The 24,227-nt window shown below is 45.6% G+C and overlaps 1 protein-coding gene across 3 annotated transcripts in view; it reads right to left on the minus strand.

Annotated features, from left to right (window-relative positions):
• Window positions 1-22,308, minus strand: part of CFAP65 (cilia and flagella associated protein 65) — a 117,651-nt gene extending 95,343 nt beyond the window's left edge. The window contains exons 1-3 of one of the 3 annotated variants that reach the window (XM_056534469.1): window positions 22,286-22,308; window positions 2,340-2,564; window positions 946-1,130 (exon numbers count right to left, since the gene is read on the minus strand). In XM_056534469.1, the coding sequence (XP_056390444.1) occupies window positions 946-1,130; window positions 2,340-2,417 (263 nt within the window). In that variant the 5' untranslated portion in view covers window positions 2,418-2,564; window positions 22,286-22,308. Of the gene's footprint in view, window positions 1-945; window positions 1,131-2,339; window positions 2,565-7,032; window positions 7,174-22,285 lie in introns of those variants that run through there. The other 2 variants (XM_056534467.1, XM_056534468.1) reach the window with 2 other exon arrangements.
• Between the last annotated feature and the right edge of the window lie 1,919 nt (window positions 22,309-24,227).

Genomic DNA, 24,227 nt, shown 5'->3' on the forward strand with positions numbered 1-24,227 from the left:
TGATTGGCTGGAACCATCTGGCCAATCACAGCTCTGCGGGAAATATGAATATGTGTATATATACGTCAGTGCAGGGGACCATAGAAGAGCAGCCGGCGCATCTATACATTATACAGGAGGATCGCAACGGGCGATCTGTCAATAAGTACAGGTAACTACTACTCCCATCATGGAACAGTGTGTTCCATGCTGCGAGTAGTAGTACTACCTAAAAAATGCAAAAAAAAAGGGAAAAACACACACACACTACATTTTTATTATTGTCGGCTACATTTTTAGCGCTTTATCCGCTCACATAAATTGATCCCTGTTTAAAAATTAATAAACATTTCGTAATAAAAAAGATACATTTCGTTAGGTACAATTTTTTCCATCACTACTGTATCTTTTTTATTAATTTTTTTATGGTACCCTACGAAATTTTAATAAAAAAGGTATCTCCATAATTTTTTTGGATCGCTAAAGTCCAAAAAACAATAAAAAAAACGCTGTGCGGGAAAATTGGCGTTTTTGACGGCGTTTTTGCAAAAAAAACCTCAGTGGAGTTCCAGCCTAAGTCTGGGCTGGTGTAGTTTTAGAGACTTTTTGGCGGTTTTGCGCCTTTTCACAAAAAGGCTCAAAAAAGGCGCAAGCAAGGTTTATTTGTGCCTTTTTTGCACCTTTTGGTTTACACATTTCTGCTGATTTTGAGTTGCAATCCACTGATTTTGGCAATGCACATGATATGGAAGAGTTTTACAAACTGCGCCTTTTTGGATTACCTGCGGAATTTCCACAGCGTATTTGCAGCAGTTTTGCAGATTTTCCTTTGGATCCATTGAATTCAATGGTAGCAGATTATCTGCTGCGGATTTTCCGCAGCAAATACGCTGCAGGAATTCTGCAGGTAATCCGCCCGTGTGAACGTATCTTAAAGACAATGATAAATGTCGGCCCATGTATCACCTGAATTTTATCTTCTGTGTTCTCAGTCGGACATTTTTCAGGGTAAGATTCTTGGTGCTCTCTTTTCCTAGTTCCCAATTCTTCCAATGCAGACAGCGGCAAAGCTCAAAGCCCAAGACGCTGTCCTTCTCCTTCACCTTCCTGGGGGGGACACAGCGGGGCTGGGCCTCAGAGGGGACGCGTCTCTGCAATACACCGCAGGAGAGAAAGAATGAGCATGCAACTTTTATATATAAATTACAACAGTGTTTCCTAACCAGGGTGCCTCCAACTGTTGCAAAACTACAAATCCCAGCATGCCCGGACAGCCTTTGGCTGTCCGGGCATGCTGGGAGTTGTAGTTTTGCAACAGCTGGAGGCACCCTGGTTGGGAAACACTGAATTACAAGAACAAATCCTTACGTACTATAGCAGTTTACCCCAACATGCGGCTCTCCAGCAGGGCATGATGGGAATTGTAGTTTTGTAACAGGTTGGGGACCAGTGATATCAAAGGGGTACTCCAGTAGGAAAAAAAAAAAAATATATATATATATATATATATATATATACATATTTTATTTTATTTTTTTCATATTAACTGGTTCCAGAAAGTTAAACAGATTTGTAAATAACTTCTATTAAAAAATCTTAACCCTTCCAGTACTTGCTGCTGCTGTATACTCCACAGGAAGTTGTGTAGTTCTTTCAAGTCTGACCACAGTGCTCTCTGCTGACACCTCTGTCCGTATCTGGAACTTTCCTTGAGTAGGAGCAAATCCCTATAGCAAACCTATCCTGCTCCGGACAGTTCCTGACATGGACAGAGGTGTCAGCAGAGAGCACTGTGATCAGACTGGAAAGAACTGCACAACTTCTTGTGGGGCATACAGCAGCTGATAAGTACTTGAAGGATTAAGATTTTTAAATAGAAGTAATTTACAAATCTGTTTAACGTTCTGGCACCAGTTGATTTAAAAAAAAAAAAAAAAAATCTTTTTCACTGGAGTACCCTTTTAAGCAATAGTCTTTAACCCATTGCTCTCCATACAGCAGTCAGAGCATGCTGGGAGCTGTAGTTTTGCAACAGCTGGAAAGCTGCAGATTGGAGACTACAGTTTTATAGAGTTTTAAGTGTAATATTATTGGTTAATGCTGTTTTCTCCCCCATTGACCTGGACGAAGTGTGGAGCCGTGGCATAGTCCTGTGTTTCCCAACCAGGGTGCCTCCAGCTGTTGCAAAACTACAACTCCCAGCATGCCCGGACAGCCTTTGGCTGTCCGGGCATGCTGGGAGTTGTAGTTTTGCAACAGCTGGAGGCGCCCTGGTTGGAAAACAATGGCATAGTCTGTACTCTTACATGGGACTGCTCCTGGGTACAAGGGATGGTTTACACCTATGTCTATGTACTCACTAGTTTGATTGAAGGGTTCCGGCTCTGTCCGCCAAATGGAGCGGAGTCCAAAGGTCTCATGTTCACTGGTCCAAGCATCGTACTTCAGAATGTGAGGTGACTAACGCTTCTGTGGGGACTTCGGCCTGCAGCTTAGATCCAAGCCTGTTAGTGAGTTATACCGCGGCACATTACTAAGCGTCTCTCCACGTCACAACCTCTACCGCCAGGTGATATAAAGGAAGTCTGTAATGAAAGATGAAGTCACTTCGTCATTATAAACCTTATTTTTAGTTTGCAATGTTTTCAGTTCTCTGTATGCAGCCAGCAGTGTAAAGAATGGAGGTTTTCATTCTGGCTGCTTTAGTTCCTTTGATAAGCCTGTGGCCTATCCTAATATGTCTTTTTAAAGGGGTACTCCGGTGGAAAATAATTTTTTATAAATCAACTGGTGCCAGAAAGTTAAACAGATTTGTAAATTACTTCTATTTAAAAATCTTAATCCTTCCAGTACTTATCAGCTGCTGTATACTACAGAGGAAGTTGTGTAGTTCTTTTCTGTCTTGTCCACAGTGCTCTCTGCTGACACCTCTGTTCATGTCAGGAACTGTCCAGAGCAGGAGAGGTTTTCTCTGGGGATTTGCTCCTGCTCTGGACAGTTCCTGACATGGACAGAGGTGTCAGCAGAGAGCACTGTGGTCAGACAGAAAGGGAATTCAAAAAGAAAAGAACTTTCGGTGGAGCATACAGCAGCTGATAAGTACTGGAAGGATTACGATTTTTATATAGAAGTAATTTACAAATCTGTTTCACTTTCTGGCACCAGTTGATTTAAAAAAAAAAATGTTTTCCACTGGAGTACCCCTTTAAGTAAATTCCCTATTGGGATGACCCTCCCTCCCCCACGACCACCTCCTGATAACACACATTTGGCTATTTGGTCATATATTTCCAGGAAGAATAATAGAGGAATGGCAAAACACAGAGGTAAAGAAGCTTCACATTTTTAAGAGTTTATTTATTGCTTTATGGTAAATATTTCTGCATGTTTTTGCTTTTCTAGATCATGACAGTCTACAGCAATGATGGGTTTGTTAAAGAAACATTCTGGGGTTTGTTTGTTGTGGTCCCCCCCCATATTATGCAAATTCATCATCGCTAGTCCTACAGCACCATTTGTTTAATTACAGCACAGCTGCATCCGTTTCATTACTGTAACTGGGTCATATGATCACCAATCTAACAAACAACAAATCACAGTGCTTAATGTGTCAGAGTAAGTAGTCCGACCTGGGTCAGCTGACTTCCTGTGAACTACAGGATGACATCATAACCTATCAGATTGCTTCTTCTAGCTCTCAGACCCCTCCCCTTCCAGCTCTATCTGTTTACTGCTGCTGCTATCACTATGGGATCGGTATACATAGTAGTTATACACCTTCCTTCTAGCTCTATCTGTATACTGCTGCTGCTATCACTATGGCATCAGTATAAATAGTAGTTATACACCTCCCCTCCAACTCTATCTGTATACTGCTGCTGCTATCCCTATGGGATCAGGATATATAGTAGTTATACACCTCCCCTCCAGCTCTCTGTATACTGCTGCTGCTATCTCTATGAGATCAGGATATATAGTAGTTATACACCTCCCCTCCAGCTCTCTGTATACTGCTGCTGCTATCTCTATGAGATCAGGATATATAGTAGTTATACACCTCCCCTCCAGCTCTCTCTGTATACTGCTGTTGCTATATCTATCAACAAAAACAGTCAAAATGGTTTAAAAGCATGTTAAAAATGCTGAAAAAATTCACCATGCGGACAAAGCCATAAGATTATTTTTTATAAAAAACCTCAATTGTGATTATAGGTCAAATTACTGTTGCCTCGTGGCAATATTTCTCTAAAAAAATCATAATGAGAAAACAGTGTGACCTGACCCCAATCCACTTATGAGTCTAATCAGTTCACCTGAGTGACCTCCAGCACCAGCAGCCTAAATAGATGTCCAGGTGAAGTGATGAGACTCCACACCCTCTCTCTGCAAAATCATGGAAAATTAAGGAGAACTAGGGAGAATTAGAAAATAAATTCAGTGATGGAATTGCGATCAGTATGTCTGAAAACCCATGCCTGCCACATCAGATAAAACAGGTAAGCACAAAGAATGCACAAGAACCACTACAGTATTCTGCATTACATAAGCAAAAAAAAAAAAATAATCCTTTAAACAGCATAAGACACTGTATATGTAGAAACAGCATAAGACAATATTTGGCGCATTCAAAGACTTGTCTAGTCCAAGTGTTAGAATTAAACAGAACGAGTAAATCTTGCCCCAATTTGTCAGAAAAATGCCACACAAAAAAAGGAAAAATTCTGGAAAAACAAACTCTGAGTTCTTCTACCAGGTCAGAAGATATATTTGGAGCCAGTCTCATCTGGATACAACTGCAGCAAACCCTCAGCAGTGAGCAGCATACAACCTGATGCAGTCTTCAGTGTGTTAAGGGTATGTTTACACAGTGTTAATGTTACCAACATATTTCTATTTTTTTATTTTTATTTTTTTAAACGTCAACATTTTTGTCCGTAATTGTCCCCAAAAAATTATAAAAATAAATAAATAAATAAAGATCAAGGACAAAAAATATATAAACTGAGTACATTTTACACTTCGTGAACATACCCCCTAAAGGTGAATGCAGATAGTGACAATATATTGTGACTGTAGCTTTGTCATTATATGTCTGCTTGCTGTCAGTGAATGGGAGCCTTCACGTTTACACTTACGGCACCAGTAAGTCATTAAAAGGTTGGCGGACATTTTTTAATATTGAAATATTTAAAGGGGTGGACCAACTGAGACTATGGCCGGGGCACTGTATATATAAAAGAGTATAAAGTATATAGCTCTACTGTACTTTATATACAGAACAGTATAGAGTGTATATTACTACTGTACTGTATATATAAAAGAGTATAAAGTATATAGCACTACTGTACTTTATATACAGAACAGTATAGAGTGTATATTACTACTGTACTGTATATATAAAAGAGTATAAAGTATATAGCACTACTGTACTTTATATACAGAACAGTATAGAGTGTATATTACTACTGTACTGTATATATAAGAGCATAAAGTATATAGCACTACTATACTATATACAGAACAGTATAGAGTGTATATTACTACTGTACTGTATATATAAAAGAGTATAAAGTATATAGCACTACTGTACTAAATACAGAACAGTATAGAGTGTATATTACTACTGTACTGTATATATAAAAGAGTATAAAGTATATAGCACTACTGTACGGTATATACAGAACAGTATAGAGTGTATATTACTACTGTACTATATATATAAAAGAGTATAAAGTATATAGCACTACTGTATAGTATATACAGAACAGTATATAGTGTATATTACTACTGTACTGTATATATAAAACAGTATAAAGTATATAGCACTACTGTACGGTATATACAGAACAGTATATAGTGAATATTACTACTGTACTGTATATATAAAAGAGTATAAAGTATATAGCACTACTGTACTAAATACAGAACAGTATAGAGTGTATATTACTACTGTACTGTATATATAAAAGAGTATAAAGTATATAGCACTACTGTACTAAATACAGAACAGTATAGAGTGTATATTACTACTGTACTGTATATATAAAAGAGTATAAAGTATATAGCACTACTGTACGGTATATACAGAACAGTATAGAGTGTATATTACTACTGTACTATATATATAAAAGAGTATAAAGTATATAGCACTACTGTATAGTATATACAGAACAGTATATAGTGAATATTACTACTGTACTGTACATATAAAACAGTATAAAGTATATAGCACTACTGTACGGTATATACAGAACAGTATATAGTGAATATTACTACTGTACTGTATATATAAAAGAGTATAAAGTATATAGCACTACTGTATAGTATATACAGAACAGTATATAGTGTATATTACTACTGTACTGTATATATAAAAGAGTATAAAGTATATAGCACTACTGTATGGTATATACAGAACAGTATATAGTGTATATTACTACTTTACTGTATATATAAAACAGTATAAAGTATATAGCACTACTGTACTTTATATACAGAACAGTATAGAGTGTATATTACTACTGTACTGTATATATAAAAGAGTATAAAGTATATAGCACTACTGTACTTTATATACAGAACAGTATAGAGTGTATATTACTACTGTACTGTACATATAAAACAGTATAAAGTATATAGCACTACTGTACTTTATATACAGAACAGTATAGAGTGTATATTACTACTGTACTGTACATATAAAACAGTATAAAGTATGTAACACTACTGTATGGTATATACAGAACAGTATAGAGTGTATATTACTACTGTACTGTATATATAAAAGAGCATAAAGTATATAGCACTACTGTACGGTATATACAGAACAGTATATAGTTTATATTACTACTGTACTGTATATATAAAAGAGTATAAAGTATTTAGCACTAATTTACTGTATATATAAAAGAGTATAAAGTATATAGCACTACTTTACTGTATATAAAGAACAGTAAATGAATAGGTCACGTGTCCTGTGTGTAGTTTTCACCCATGGATACACACATAAAAACAGATAAAAACCCTATATAACATTCTGTAGACACAACATACGTCTATATTGGGGGAGAATAAGGTGTAAATCCCGAGCTCACCCGGATTTTCGTAGTTACGGCTCGTCTGTCTCGCTGGCAACCATGTTCCGTCTCCTAGGCAACAGGACGCGGCTCTGCAGCTACAGCGCGTTGCTTGGTAACCACGGCGGCCGCGCGGGGACAAACTTGTGAGAAGGCGAAGCTTGCAATGATGTTTTTGCTGTATTTCTTGTGTATTATGCCTTCTCAGCCCAGTTCACAGTGCATATACTAAACAATAATTTCCTCTCCTATTGTGCAGGGGATATATATTTGTCATGTTCCAATGTATGTCATATTACAGTGCCTCTTTATATGGAGGCACAGTATACAAGAATATGTGGGGGAAAATACCAAATATCTTATTGTCTTCAATGTGTATACACTAAGGGCCACGGTGAACTACTTCTATATATATTTTCTGCATACTCAAAATATATTTGGATAAGTAACATGTAAGGTTGCATTCACACCACGGTTTCTGCGTACGGTATAGGAATATTCAAACCGTATGAGCTAATATTCATATAAAACTGTGTAGAACCATATACACATACAATTTAATATGGTTGTAATTACTATAATACTATATTTAAAAAAAAAAAAATGTAAGGTACAGTTGTAACCCCCTGAGATCATAGTTGTGTATTATCTTGCAGTTACATGAAGTGCCCAGTAGATGGAGGTAGGGGCGGTTTTAGACTAAGTGTGGCCCTGGGCAAAAATGGGGCCCCAGATAGCGTGACCAAAGATCACTATGTTGCGCTCCATGAATTGTGCTGCATCTCGGCTAATGTGAGTAAATGAGATTGTGCTGCAATCCACAAATGGCTGTGACTACAACATAAGTGACGTAATAATTCCTTCCAGGATGAATTTGTGGCTGCGGTAATTTGTGGGTCGCAATGTGACCCCATTTAGTGCAAATCAGCTGAGCTCCCCCTTTGCACGAACGAAGTGCACGGACAGCTGAGGAGCAACAGAAAGGACACACATTGAGAAATCCAGCGCAAAACAGCATCATAAAATGTATGGTCACAGCAGGGGCGTACCTGGAGCATTTGGCACCCGGGGCGGACCCTTTGTTTGGCACCCCCCCGCCCACCACACACACGCACCCCCCTTAATTACACCCCCTCCCTCCCCTCCCCCCAGGGGCGGACTGACAACACTCGGGGGCCCCCGGACCAAAAAAAAAGGCAAGGGCCCCTGCTAGGCTCTGCAGCTTGTCAATCTTCTGCCACGCTCCTATGCCACGCTGCATATTTTCAGTGCCCTCCCCTCCTCTACAATCTTCCCATCTATAGGCCCACAAACTGTAATAATGCCCTCCTTGGTGTCCTGCACAGTAAAAGGGCAGGTAGGTAGCCAGGATACCCCCTCTTTCCCATAGGTAAATGCAGAGTTACACCCCCCTATTTCCCATAGGTATATGCAGAGTTACACTCCCCCCCCCCTCTTTCCCATAGGTATATGCAGAGCTACCCCCCCCCCCCTCTTTCCCATAGGTAAATGCAGAGCTACCCAGTGGCGTTGCGACCCGGGTGCGGGGGGTGCGGCCAACCGAATGGGGTGACACCAAGATGCTCCGCAGCACCCCCCCCCCATCTGTGCCCGGCCGGCCTCCCATCCGTCAGCACCCCTCCCCCCCCCCCCCCCCGCGCTGTGTGTGCGGTGCGCCAGTCCGTCAGCAAACCCCCTCTTTCACCTTCACTGTGCGCCCGACCGTCATCACCCCCCCCCCCCACCTTCACCAGCACTGTGCCCGTCCTCCGCTTCCACGTCTGCGCCGGCCTGACGTCACACCGCATGGCCGCGCAGGAGGACGTCAGTTACGTCACTCGCACGGCGCCCGGTGAGAAGGAGCGCTGCGCTGGATGGGTGAGTGTGTATGTCTGTCTCTCTGTCTGTCTCTATCTATGCTTGTGTGTGACTGTGTGTGTTTGTGTGACTCTGTGTGTGTGTCTGTCTGAGTGTGTGTCTCTCTGACTGTGTGTGTGTGTGTGTGTGTGGGTTGGGGGGGGGGGGTATAACCAGCGATCTATTGTGGGGAGACTTTGACCCATTGTGGGGAACCTGCAAGGGAACCTGTGGCCTAATGTGGGGAAACTACTACAAATGTGCGGAGTCTATGCTACCTAATGTGGGGAGTCTATGCTACCTAATGTGGGGAATCTGTGCTACCTTATGTGGGGAGTCTATGCTACCTTATGTGGGGAATCTGTGCTTCCTAATGTGGGGAATCTGTGCTACCTAATGTGGGGAAATTGCTACCTAATGTGGGGTAACTGGTACCTACCTAATGTGGGGGAACTGGTACCAAATGTAGGGAATCTATGCTGCCTAATGTGGGGAATAGATGCTACCTAATGTGGGGAAACTGCGACCTACCTAATGTGGGGGCACTGCTGCCTACCTAATGCTCCCCCCCTGGCAGTAGCACCCTCATCATCCACCAGCAACACCCCCCCCCCCCCCAGCAGCACCTCCATCAACATATCCTGATGGTGGATGATGGAGGTGCTCCTGCCAGGAGGATGATCCTGCCGATGTATGATGGGGGTGATACTGCCAGGGGGGATGGCCAGTAGCACCCTCATCATCCTCCAGCAACACCTCCCCAGTAGTAGCACCCCCATCATCCACTAGCAACACCACCAATACCCCCCTCGTGTTGTAATAGCATCAGCTAACGGATGTTGAGGGGTGTTACTTTGGTTGTGGTATTATATTCAGAGGGTGCACTGTATGGCAACGTTATATTCAGAGGGTGCACTGTATGGCAACGTTATATTCAGAGGGCGCAGTTTGTGGTAGTATTATATTCAGAGGGCGCAGTTTGTGGTAGTATTATTAGAGATGAGCGAACTTACAGTAAATTCGATTCGTCACGAACTTGTCGGCTCGGCAGTTGATGACTTTTCCTGCGTAAATTAGTTCAGCCTTCAGGTGCTCCGGTGGGCTGGAAAAGGTGGATACATTCCTAGGAAAGAGTCTCCTAGGACTGTATCCACCTTTTCCAGCCCACGGGAGCACCGGAAAGCTGAACTCATTTATGCAGGAAAAGTCATCAACTGCCGTACAGAGAAGTTTGTGACAATTTGAATTTACTGTATTTTGCTCATCTCTAAGTATTATATTCAGAGGGCGCAGTGGGTGGCAGTATTATATTCAGAGGGTACAGTATGTGGCGGTATTATATTCAGAGGGTACAGTATGGCAGATTTATATTCAGGGGTACAGTATGTGGCAGATTTATAATTAGAGGGTACAGTATGTGGCAGATTTATATTTAGAGGGTACAGTAGGTGGCAGATTTATATTTAGAGGGTACAGTAGGTGGCAGATTTATATTTAGAGGGTACAGTATGTGGCAGATTTATATTCAGAGGGCGCAGTTTGTGGTAGTATTATATTCAGAGGGCGCAGTTTGTGGTAGTATTATATTCAGAGGGTACAGTGTGTGGCGGTATTATATTCAGGGGTACAGTATGTGGTAGTATATTCAGAGGGTACAGTATGTGTTGGTATTATATTCAGAATGTACAGTGTGTGGTAGTATTATATTCAGTGGGTATACTGTATGGAAGGTTTATAATCAAAGAGTATAGTGTATAGTAGTATTATATTTAGAGGATACAGTGTCTGGCAGGTTTATAATAATAATTGTTTTCATATAGAGGATGAGAATGCGCTGACAGAGTGAGGAGACGTCTGGGCGTCACATTCTGCAGAGAGAAGTTTTAGCTGGAACAAGTCCTGGCGGTATGTACCATCTGAATTAGATAAGGAAAGACTATAGAGAAGACGTCACCTGTAGTCACTGATATTATTCTGTATTCTCCTCACTATAGAGAAGACGTCACCTGTAGTCACTGATATCATTGTACATTCTCCTCTCTATGTCCTATCAGAGCTGGAGTCACTTGTCAGTTCTACAGTTAGGTCAGTGAAAATACAACTCCCAGCATAACCTCACCACTGCATAAAGGGGTACTCTACTGGAAAAAAAAAAAATTTTATCAGCTGGTGCTACAAAGTTAAACAGATTTGTAAATTACTTCTATTTAAAAATCTTAATCCTTCCAGTACTTATTAGCTGCTGTATAAGCGATTCACAGGAAGTTATTTTCTTTTTTAATTTCTTTTCTGTCTGACCACAGTGCTCTCTGCTGACACCTCTGTCCATGTCAAGAACTGTCCATAGTAGGAGCAAATCCCCATAGCAAACCTATCCTGCTCTGGACAGTTCCTGACATGGACAGAGGTGTCAGCAAATAGCACTGTGGTCAGACTGGAAAGAACTACACAACTTCCTGTGGAGCATACACCAGCTTATGAGTACTGTAAGTATTAAGATTTTAAATAGAAGTAATTTAAAAATCTGTTTAACTTTCTGGCACCAGTTGATATAAAAGAAAATGTTTTCCAGTGGAGTACCCCTTTAAGTAATTCTGGGAGCTGTATATTTCAATAGTGAAAACTTCTTTAACACTTTCCTATTCTGTGGCAACTGGTATATCTGATTATTATACTGGAATTTCTCACAATGCGCTACAACAGTGGTGTCTGTCACAACAGGCTAAAAACTTACTGGGGGGAGGGGGTAGGTATGGGGGTGACACCATTTTCTACCGCACCGGGTGACACCAACTCTAGCAACGCCACTGGAGCTACCCCCCCCCCCTCTTTCCCATAGGTATATACAGCGTTACACTATTTACCTATTGGGAAGGGGGGTGTAGCTCTGCATATATTTATGGGGAAGAGGGGGGGTAGCTCTGCATATACCTATACAGAGCTACACCCCACCCTCTATACATCTATATAATCATAAAATAATAAATGTAAAAAAAGTGGTTCTGTTTCACAGTGATCTCACCAGCAGAATAGTGAGTACAGCTCTGGAGTCTGGCCACTAGAGGGAGCATCTTCCTGTTTGGGCTTCCTGTGAGCGTTTGGTGTGCTCGACCTTGAGAGTGATCCACCTCTCTCCCAGGAGCGACCTTCCTTTCCCCAGAGGGAGGGTTCGTTTCCTGGTATGAGCGAGGAGCGGAGAACCCCAACACCTGCCCCCCGAAGTAGGTCCGCGGGGGGCAGGGGGAGCCAGCGACCAGTTGCAGAGGGACCAGCATCAGGAACTGCACCAGATGTCTCTGGGTTAAGGCGCTCTGCCAGGAGATGCAGCGATGTATCTCCAGCACCTCCTGAGCCCATGGAGACGAAGAGTAGCCGCAAGGCTGCTCCAACAAAAGGTACTACAGGTACTATGGACTGTGATACTCCTCCTGGAGCAAAGCCAAATGCCCATGGAGGTGTGGAGGAGGATTGGGCAATGCCCAGGGCCCAGGAGCCTGGAACCACCTATGGATCCCGTGTTGCAGAGATACTTCAGGGATATAAAGAAGCAAGGAGCAGCTTGTATAGGCTCCAGGAGGAGGTACAGGAGGCAAAAGCCTTAATGGAAACTGCGTCAAAACACCAGAAGGCTGAGCTGTCAGCAAGGATTAAACAGCTTAAAACCAGCATCAGCAATCTAAAGAAAAGGAAAACTTTTATTTTGGAGAACAGCGGGCCATTTAAAGAAAAGCTTCAGAATGAAGATCGCTTTGCAGAAAAGGAGAGGGAGAAGCAAAGAAAGCTGAGGGGGGCTTCAGCCACGGGTGGAGGAGGAAGGAGACGTTGCGGAGGCCGATAATGTTGAGCCAAATCCACCCGGGGGTCTGCAACATCTCACCCCATACAGTGGGCTCCCTGCAGGGCAAGTGGCAATGCCTATTGGCTGCGGCCCTGGCGGTTCGGGGGATGAAAGTAGCACCAGTCACCAGGGAGGGGCGCTGATGGCCCAGATCCAGCTCCTGGAGTCCCCAGGTCGCCTCCAGGACTTCACATTTGGACATGAGTTACCAGAGGAGGCACCTGGGGGAAGGAAAAAGAAGAAGTCAAAGAAGACCAAGCTCCAGGAGCAGGTAACATTTGTATATACCCCCCTCCCTGAACCCCCCGGACTGGCCGCAGAGTCAGCTCACTGTGTGAACCCCATTTCTCAGCCCAGCCTGAGTTCTGCTGTGGACTCAGTGCAGGAGAGTGGGGAGAGTATGGAGTCTAGTGTGGCGGTGAGCTCCATAGCTGTTTGCAGTAACAGTGGTGGAGCAGACAGTGTATCGGCTGTGAGGTCGGACAGTGATATTTGCCCAGCGATGGGCAGTAAAGGCTCTGGCACATTGGGTTGCTCCCTAACGGGAGGGGGGGGGCGATTTTGTGCCAGAGTCGGCTGCGGGAGCTCCGGTGGCTCTGAGCGTTGGCACTGCAGTTCCTTTGGAGCAGCGGTGTCGTCGTGGAGGAGCTGCCGGGGCTAAGATGTCTTCGCCTCCCAGAAAGACTGGACTTAAACCCCTATTTTGTATTGGCGCCGCTGATCCAGATCAGCGGCGCCCAGGAGCAGGAAACTCCAGTACTGATGAGGCGGAGGGTACCAATAAAAACAGGGCTGGGGCCGCTAATAAGCAGGCTAGGCAGGCTTCCCGGTCCTTGTATAAGGGACCGGTGACCTGTCCTGTGGTGGTGGCTCCAGCTCTGGTACCCAGTGATGCTGATGGTACAAAATCTGCACCAGAACGCACCGGTCCAGCCAGTATGAGTGAGAAAGTTAATGTAATCGTGAATGAAGGAGTGAATGTATCTGTTAATAATCTGTCTGGGGCTTTGAATGGTGGTTTAGGCTGTAGCACGGGTGGAGGTATGGGGGGCACATTAGCTAAAACATGTGACAATGGTTTGGATATGGATTATGTGGAGGAGGGTGGTGAAGGGGCGCAGATTAGTGGTAGGGATGTAGGGCCTGGTCCAGTTGCACCCCCAGCGGTGGCAGCACCGGTACGCAGCTACGCAAATGTCACCGCTGGGGGGAGGGGGGCACCTTCCTCGTCCTCTGGCTCTGGGGAGAGCAGTTTGCAGCAGCGTCTCCTGGGGGCCTTAAGGAGAGGGGAGAGATCGATCAATGTAGAGGGTAGGGAGGTTGATCTATCCTTCTGGATAGAGAGACATGGTCTTTCAGCCTTCCGAGAGGAAAGAGGGGGGGATAATGTGTGGTCCCTCCCTACAGCCGGGCCGGGTGGTCTCCGTAGGAATGTGGTCCGGCTGAGGTGGAGAGGCAGTGATACATGTCCTCCAAGATCTAAAGTTGTTGAGCTTCTGCTGAAGTTGGGCTTTAAGGCAGCTGACATCTACGCCTTAATACATCCTTTTGGTACCCCTGAGTTTGATATCAGCTTTGTTCGGCCGGAGGGGCTTGAGCTCTTCTGGTCGAATTATGAGTTGGTAAAGAACGAACCCGGCTGGCGAGACTTTGCCATTCAGGCGGTGTCTCGCCAAAATAATGTCAAGAAGGTGACCGTTTTAACCCGTAACGAATCACTCTCTTGTATTGACATCATGACGTGGCTAGGTCGGTATGGAGAGGTGGTGGAGGTCCCAAAAAAGAACAGGGATGAATATGGCATCTGGTCAGGGGCCTGGACGTTTATGGTGAAACTGAGGCGTTCAGGAAACACAGTTACCCATATACCATCTGCGACCTTCCTCGGAAGAGATCGTATCCAGATCTTCTACCAGGGTCAGCCGAAGCTCTGTCACAGATGTGGTGACCCCACACATTTTAGTGCCAATTGCACTGTGCAGAAGTGCACTCTGTGTGGGGAAATAGGTCATCTCGCTGCATCTTGTGCGGAGATTAGGTGTCACCTGTGTGGTGACTTAGGTCACCCATTCAGTCGCTGCCCTCGTTCCTTTGTCAACGCGGTTGTTGCCCTGGTGGGAGTAAGCCTTGAGGTGGATTCTGCTGGGGCGATGGCCGCCGGGGATGAAGGGGTGCAGGGGCCAGGGAAGAAAAGTAAGCAGAAGACGCCTGCCCAACTGAGGCGTCTCAAGAAGCGCCAAAGGGATAGGGAGATTCAGGACTCACAGGAGCATCAACCAACTGGGGTGACTCCTGATCCTGTCCCTGCGGCCAGTCTTACTGCTGAGGCCCTGGGGGATAGTGAACTGGATGAGGAGATTGGGAGGATCCACAAAGAGGGGGATGCTGTCTCCTCACTGTCCTCCCATGGTGAGAGCGCGGATGAGGACAGTGGGGGATGGGCAGAAACAAAGTGGGGTACTCGGAGGAATAAAAAAAGAGGAGATGTAATATCTTCTCCCACCCGCCAGATGCCAAAGGAAGGTACAACTGATCTCCCTCTGATTGGTCTCTCCAACCGGTTCCGAGCCCTCCGCGACATTTCCTCTTCGGAGGGGGAGGAGGCGGTGGGTGAGGTTCCGGATGTTGCGGGGGGGCTCACAGGAGACGCTGAGTCCTCTCTCCCTGGGGAATCTATGTCTTCAGGGGGGGAGACTGGCCCAGAGTCAGGGGACGAGGAAAAAGTATATAATGGGAAAATGGACACATCCATCTCACTAAAAAGGGGTAAACCCTCATCTGATGAGGAGGGTGGTGGGGTGGATGGGAAGGATGGTGGGAAAAAGAAAGCTGTCTAACTCAATCACCCTCGATGGCGGCACCCTCTCCGTTGACTCTGGCATCCATTAATGTTGCCAGCATTAAGTCAGATACAGCTCGATTTGCGGCCTATGATTTTTTTGCCCATATTAATGCTGATATTTTATTTTTGCAGGAGACCAGGCTAACAGATATGTCATCTATCTACAAGGCTAAAAGAGAGTGGAGGAATGGGCCCTCCTACTGGTCTCTTGGGGCCGAGCCGTATAGCGGAGTGGCGGTCCTTTTTACTGCAGCGGTAGAATGCCGACGGGTTATCGAGTTAGAAATGGGGAGGTGCCTGATCTTAGATGTCCTCATGAAGGGACAAGAACTTCGCCTTATTAACATCTACGGCCCACAGTCTAAGTGGGACCGGAAGTGTCTCTTTATGAGGATCAAGCCCTATCTTTTTACAAGTCGGCAGGTGGTCTTTGGAGGGGACTTCAATGCTGTCACGAGGCCCCAAGACAGGGGAGGTTCCAGAGACAAGCTGACTTATGATAGCGTCGCCCTTAATAGCATAGCAAGTGAGGCTCGCCTGGTGGATGTCCACATCCGGCACACCCCAGGCCACGCGGGATTCACCTATCATAGGGGTAGTTGTAGGTCTAGGATAGACAGGTTTTATTTAAAGGAGGAAGCCGTCTCTTCAGCAGTGTCTGTTGTTGAGGTGGAGTTCTCCGATCACTGTTTAATTTTGTTTTCTCTGAATGTCACAGAGACCCCCGGATGGGCAGAGGCTATTGGAAGCTGAATTCGTCTCTCTTGGAAGAAGCGGAGATAAGACAGTCCTTTGAGGATTTTCTTCAGAGCCAGGTACCATTGCTGGGCCTTTGTAGCAGTAAGTCAGAGTGGTGGGAGATCTTCAAGAAAAGGGTTGCAACATTCTTCCGCCAGCTCTCAGGCCTCAGAAGCCTAAACAGGTACCGCTTGTACCAGGGCCTGAGGAAGAAACTTGAGAACCTTGTCTCGACTGGAGGTAGTCGTGATGATATCTCCAGAGTGAAGTCCTTGCTGATGAAGTGCCAGTACGACAGACACGCATCTTTGGTTTTTGAGAGGGATTACGGGAAGTACCGCTCGCCCGACCCTTACAGAAACTGCAAGATGTCAGTGAATAGTAAAATAGTCTCAGGACTGATTGATAGTACGGGATCCTTGAAAAGGTCCAGATCAGGGATCCTGGAGGTCGTCAGATCCTTCTACTCGCACCTCTTGGGAAGGAAGGATCTAGATCGAGATAAGGTATCAGCTTTCTTGGCTGATACCATCCCTGAACCAGGAGTAGACCCCTCTCTTGACGTTTTGACAGAGATGATACGGGAAGAGGAAGTCAGGATGGCGATTGATGGGCTTGCCCTCAAGAAGTCACCCGGTCCGGATGGCTTAACATCTGAGTTCTACAAGACCTTTAAGGACACTTTGGTTCCCCTCTTGACTGCGGTTTTTAATGAGTGTCTATCCTCGGGCACTCTGCCAAAGACAATGAGGAGGTCAGCGCTGATCATTTTGTCAAAGGGTAAAGACCCGTCCCACATTGAGAATTGGCGTCCCATAGCTCTTCTCAATGCGGACAGAAAGATTCTGGCAAAAGTGCTGTTTAACCGGCTGGTGGAGTTTGCACCCCGGCTCCTTTCGGGGGCTCAGCATTGCTCTGTTCCGGGCCGCAGTACATTCAGTGCTGTGCTCAGTGTCCGAGAGGCTGTGGAGCAGGGTAGGGCTGGCCACTGGAAGGGGTACTTGCTGTCCTTGGATCAGGCAAAAGCGTTTGATCGGGTTAACCATGAGTACCTCTGGTCTGTTCTTCTGAGATATGGCCTGCCAGGGGGTTTTGTTGATTGGCTTAAGACCTTGTATGCAGGGGCAGAGAGTTTCCCGCTTGTGAATGGTTGGATTGGTCGCTCCTTTGAGGTTGGATCTGGTGTCCGTCAGGGTTGTCCTTTAAGCCCTTTGCTGTACGTGTTTGCAATTGATCCTTTCCTTAGGAGGATTGATTGTGGACCGTTGGCGGGGGTGAGAATGGACCTGGCGGTGCTGGATTCGGCTCTGAGGGCGGTAGCATATGCTGATGATGTCACTGTGTTTGTCTCCTCACAAGAGGAGGTCAGATGGGTGATGTCAGAGGTGGACCGCTACTCGGAGGCATCCGGGTCCAAGATCAACCGGGATAAGTGCGAGAGTCTCTGGCTGGGAGGGGGAGATCCTAATTTTGATCTCCCGGACGCCCTTCCAGAGCCCCAGGAATCTGCAAAAGTTCTCGGCATCGAATTTGGCCAAGGGGATTACCCCAAACAAAACTGGGACAGCAGGCTTAAGATCGCCGCTCAGAAGGTGGATCAGTCGAAGGGTTGGTCTTTGACCCTCCGGGAAAGGGTTAACCTGATCAAAACATTCCTGCTCCCTTTACTGATATACCTGGGCAGTGTATGCATGTTGCCAGAACCTCTTTGGACCCGGGTCTACAGTGTGTTCTTCCAAATGTTATGGGGGAACAGACTGAACCTAGTGAAGAGGGAGGTTACTTACCGTACAAGGAGACTAGGGGGGTTGTGTATGGTCAACCCTGTGGTATTCCTAGTGAATACCTTTCTTAAGACCAATATAGCAAACCTCTGGTCAGAGAGGGCTCCTCCGTGGGTATCCTCCTGTAGGGGATGGTTTTGGCCTTTCTTCCAGGAATGGGAGACAGGAGGGCAAGTGAAGGATCTTCGCACACCACACGGGCATCTCCCGGCTTACGCTACCCCGGTTCTGAAGGTTATTCGTCGGTGGGGTCTGGGGATGGGGGAGATTAGGACTCTGTCGAGGAAATTCCTTGACAAGAGGGTCCTGTCTTCTCATTTCCAGAGGCCATTGGCGCTCAAGGACTGCCCAAGTCGGGATCTGGAGGTGGGTTTAGAGCTTTTGAATTCTATCAGGATCCCCTTGAAGTTTTGGGACTTGACTTGGCGCTGCTTCCATGGGAAACTGTGTGTGAGGGACAATCTGAAGTGCAGGAGCTCTGATGACCGGGGATGTCCCCGCGAAGAGTGTGGAGGCATGCTGGAAAGCATGGAGCATTTTCTGCTTCATTGTCCCTTTAACACAGAGGTTTATACCAGGGTGGGCGCTTCCATTGGTTGGCCTCGGCTGGCCAGTCTCTCCTATGCGGAATGGGCCTATGGGGCATTCAGAAACCTTGGAGGCTGGGACCGGTGCACTTTATTCCTAGTCAGCTCAGTGGTTAGGTACTACACGTGGAACGCACGGTGTTTAGTGTCGACGCAGCGTAAAATCCTCCCTGTGGATGTGGTGGTTAGGAACATTCTCGGTGACCTGGTGAAGGTGCGTTCTCTGGAGTACGAGAGGCTGGGTGCTGGCAGGGCCTCTCGTCTATGGAGGGGCTCTGCCTTTAAAGTGCCTTAGCCTGTTGTCTCCCCCTGGTGGTGGGCTGATGCTGGCACATTAGTCTTTTTGTTTTGAGCAGTTGGTTTATGGTAATATAGGGCTTGCAGGCGCTGAACTTGAGCTTTAGGGGTTTGTTGTTTGGCTTATAGTGTTATATGTATTTGTTATTGTATTTATTGTTGTAGTCTATTTGTATACTTATATATTGTTAGTCTGTGTATATTTTATGTAATGTATATATTGTATATATTGTGTGATGCCACCTGGGGTTTGGGTTTAGTTTAGGTTGGGTGGTGGGTTAAAAAGGGGGGAGGGGGTTTGTATGGGACTTTTATATATACAGAAAATCCTGGACTGGTTCATGGACGTCTGGTAACATGTACTGGGGGCATGGGATGCGGGACCAGCTCAGGGCCAAAAAAAAAAAAAAAATAGAAAAATGAAAAAAAGTGGTGTTATTTTGTTTGTGTTGGTTTTTATTATTTTGTATATATTATTATTGTTGTTGTTGTTATTCTTTTGGTATATTACTGGTATTGGGTTTTTGGTATTGCAACTGGGCCAGGAAAATCACATTTAGTATTAGTGTATATAGTTTATTAGTATGGTATGGGTATTATGGGTATTATAGGTATATGTCTTTTGTAAATATTGTATATATTTGTTTGTGTGCAGGAATGAGTGTGGGGTGGACCGGTGTTGTATTTTATGCTATGGTGTTGGTTTTATGATCGTTATATTGATATGTTCTGTCGGATATGATATGTTTATGTTTTGTAATTTTTTTATTGTTATGTTTGAAATTTTAATAAAAGATCTACAATACTCTGGGTCCTATGGTAGTGTTTGCCAACCCACAGGCTCTCCGGGCATGCTGGCAGTTGTAGTGTTGCAACAGCTGGAGGCTCCCTGGTTGGGAAACACTGGGTTAGGCCTTAAGGCAGTGTTTGCCAACCCGGGCGCCTCCAGCTGTTGCAAAACTACAACTCCCAGCATGCCTAGACAGCCAAAGGCTCTCCGAGCATGCTGGCAGTTGTACTTTTGCAACAGCTGGAGGCTCCCTGGTTGGGAAACACTGGGTTAGGCCTTAAGGCAGTGTTTGCCAACCCGGGCGCCTCCAGCTGTTGCAAAACTACAACTGCCAGCATGCCCGGGGAGCCTTTGGCTGTCCGGGCATGCTGGCAGTTGTAGTTTTGCAACAGCTAGAGGTACCCTGGTTGGGAAACACTGGCTTAGGCCCTAAGGCAGTGTTTGCCAATCTGGGTGCCTCCAGCTGTTGCAAAACTACAACTCCCAGCATGCCTAGACAGCCAAAGGGGTTGAAGGGGGGCAGGCAGGGGGGGGGGGGGGGTTACCTATATGGTGGTGGGTGATGGGAGGGAGGCCATGCAGGTGGGGAGGGGGTTACCTGTACGGCCACAGTAGTGGGAGGCCTGGCGCTGCAACATTCTGCTGGAGGGCGCATGCTCATCTTCAGCGCGTTCCTCTCTGCCGGCACCACGTCTAAAGCGTCATCACTAACGTGATGACGCTTCTCCTAGGCAGCCACAGCGGTTCTGTAGGGCCGCAGGCTGCCTGGGAGGTAAGGAAAGGGGGGCGGGCGTGGGGGTTGGGGGCACGGCTCTGGGGGGGGGGGGGTAGCGGGCGAACACAGAGCGCGGGCGGTGGCAAACAGCGCGGGCGGCGGCAAAGTGTTAAAGAAAAAAAAAATTTCATTTTGCGGCGGCGGGTCAGTCCGCCCCTGGCACCCCCCTTGAGAGTGGCACCCGGGGCGGGCCGCCCCCCGCGCCCCCCCCCCTAGGTACGCCACTGGGTCACAGGAAACCACAGGGTCACAGAAAGCCATACATTCTATTATGCTGTTTTAAGGGTTTAATAAACCACCTAAAGAACAAGAACTGATTTGTGCTTCATTTCTCTACATGTGACCACATTTACTTACATTAGCTGAGATTCAGCGCGATTCAAGAACATGGCGATCTTTGACTGTGTGCCCAATTTTTGCCATGTAGCCCTAACCTAATACTGTCTCCTTGTTCTTCTAATAGTCACCGCACACAGATAAACCTTGATCTTCTCAATGCTGCCTATCAGTAATAGTGCCCACATATACTATAAGGCTATGTTCACACAACGGAATGTCCACATAAAGAATGTCCCAGCATCTACACACCGCCGCCACTGTCCGCCGCTCTGCACTAGAGGTATGGGGGGGGGGGGGGGAGCGGGGTTCGGGGGGAGCGCTGCTCTGCACAAAGTTATTGTTTTCACCACAGGGTGCCTCCAGCTGTTTCACCACTACAACTCCCAGCATGCCCTGACAGCCAGTCGATGTCAGGGCAAGCTGTGAGTTGTAGTGGTGAAACAGCTGGAGGCACCCTGTATAGTGAACTAAGGGCGGAAGTGTCGGCCCCAGGAGGCAACAGTGACGTCGTGCCTGCTGGGGAAGTCTGCCTAGTAGTGAACACACTACCAGGCAGACAAAAAGCCATTGTAATATAGTAAAAAAAAAATGTAAAGGCAGGGAGGGGGTTAGGGATAGATGGGCAATAGGCAGGGACAGAAAAAAAAAACCATGGTGGGAGCTACCCTTTAAGTACCAAGACATCAGGGCGAACCTGTATGCCCTGAGTCCTTAAGGGGTTAAAAGCAGTACAATAATAGAAAATAATATAATATCAGGATCATTTACATCGTATGGACCTACAGAATAAGTCAGTTTTACCATAAAGTGCACTTTGAAAAATAACCTCCAAAATTTCTTTTCTTTTCAATTTCCCCACAAAATAATCTTTTTTTTTTGGTTGTGCCGCACATTTTATGGTAGAATGAAAGGGGTTAATACAAAGTACAATATATGGTGCAAAAAAAAACAAGTACCATATGAAAAATATAAAAGTTATGGCAAAAATCAAGGGATTAAAATCTTATTTCAACATTCACAATATCTGTCAGTGGTTCCACACTGGTTACAGCAATATATGTGCTGTAATTGAATATTTAAAGGGTTACTCCGCTCCCCAGCATCCGAAACATTGCGTTCCGAACGCTGTGTGTGGGCTTCCATGTTCACGTCCGCCACCTTGTGACGCCACGCCCTGCCCCCTCAATGAAAGTCGTCACGCCCCCCTCCCATAGACTTGCATTGATGGGGTGGGACGTGACGTCACATGACGGGGCGTGACGTCACTAGGGGGCGGGCGTGAACACAGAAGTCCACACACAGCGTTCGGAACTCAATGTTCCGGACACTGGGTAGCAGAGTAACCCTTTAACCCCCCCCCCCCCCTATACTTTCCCCTATTACCTTCTTTTTTATTCATTGCACAGAGCCCATACACACAGCACAGGCTTACTATGGATCTTCCAAGACCTGCGATGACATCATCAGGAGTCCTAGCCTATAGGATTCATCACAGGTCCTAGAAGGTCCATAGTAAGTCTATTAGTGCTGTCTATTAGTGCTGTCTATTAGTGCTGTCTGCAGCCCGGACAGCTTTAGGGCTATACTAACACTACTGTATTTTCAAAAATGCCACAATTTTACAGTGATTTTGCGCAAAACGCGGTATTGTTAGTAATGCCCTAAAGCATTTCAGGGGCCCCCTTGAGTAATTATTAAAGTTGGGAAGGAGTTTTTGGACATGTGCTCGTAGTCATCCTGTATTTTTCAGTTCCAGCAGTGACAGGAGAGAAAAGACACAGAGTGACAGCCCAGGGCCCTGTTACATATTTTACATTGGGGCCCTGAGGAGACATGTTACATCTCTGCCTGTGAGGGATTCGGGTGCAAACAGTGCCTGATGTAGCTGTGAGGAATCTGCTAGCTAGGGTTACCAACTTTTTAGCAAAAAATAAAACCGGCCATGCTAAGTTGCATAATTAGTTGCATATGCGTAACATCACAGGATACACATGTAGGGGGATTTTGTCCTATTCTGACCCCTATAACTTTTTTATTTCTCCTTATACTGGGCCTGTATGAGGGTCATTTTTTATTGCCCCGATCTGTAGTTTTTAACAGGACCATTTTTGTTTCGATGTGACTTTTTGATCGCTTTTTTTTAATTAAATTCGGGAGTTGCAGTTAGTTACTAACTAAAACTCCCAGCATGCCCTGATACAGGCTGTGGATCAGAAGCTGCCCCAAATGAAAACTACAACTCCCAGCATGTTGGACTATGTAGTAGTATATAGTATAGGTCAGTGTTTCCCAACCAGGAGTGCCTCCAGCTGTGGCAAAACTGCAACTTCCAGCATGTGAGACTATATAGTAGTATATAGTAGAGGTCAATGTTTCCCAACAAGGGTTGCCTCCAGCTGTTGCTAAACTACAACTCCCAGCATGTTGGACTATATAGTAGTATATAGTATAGTCAGTGTTTCCCAACCAGGGGTGCCTCCAGCTGTTGCAAAGCTATAACTTCCAGCATGTTGGGACTATATAGTAGTATATAGTAGAGGTCAATGTTTCCCAACAAGGGGTGCCTCCAGCTGTTGCTAAACTACAACCCCCATCATGTTGGACTACATTGTAGTATATAGTATAGGTCAGTGTTTCCCAACCAGGGGTGCCTCCAGCTGTTGCAAAACTACAACTCCCAGCATGTTGGACTATATAGTAGTATATAGTAGAGGTCAATGTTTCCCAACAAGGGGTGCCTCCAGCTGTTACTAAACTACAACTCCTAGCATGCCCGGACAGCCAAGCAGGGAGTTGTACTTTTGCAACAGCTGGAGGCACTCTGTTTGGGAAACACTGGTATAGTATTTCGGGAGTTGGAGGATTGGTTGGATAAATACCGGCCAGGTGGCAAACCCTACTGCTAACAGATTGAGCAAGTAGCAGAAATCCAAGGATAAGCCCCAGATTTGTGTATTTTCGCTCAAAAATTATGCTTTTTTGGCTAATGAGAAGCTGGGATGGAGGTCCAGAGATGATGCTGTAACAACTCGGCTTCCTGTGCCAATAGGAGCTTATAGTTAAAGGGGTTATCCAGGAAAAAACTTTTTTTTATATATATATATTAACTGACTCCAGAAAGTAAAACAGATTTGTAAATTACTTCTATTAAAAAATCTAATCCTTTCAGTACTTATGAGCTGCTGAAGTTGAGTTGTTTTTTTCTGTCTAAGTGCTCTCTGATGACACGTGTCTTGGGAACCGCCCAGTTTAGAAGCAAATCCCCATAGCAAACTCTTCTGTGCAGTTCCTGAGACAAGCAGAGATGTCAGCAGAGAGCACTGTT

The sequence above is a fragment of the Hyla sarda genome, chromosome 8, assembly GCF_029499605.1.
Source record: "Hyla sarda isolate aHylSar1 chromosome 8, aHylSar1.hap1, whole genome shotgun sequence".
Lineage (NCBI taxonomy): Eukaryota > Metazoa > Chordata > Amphibia > Anura > Hylidae > Hyla > Hyla sarda.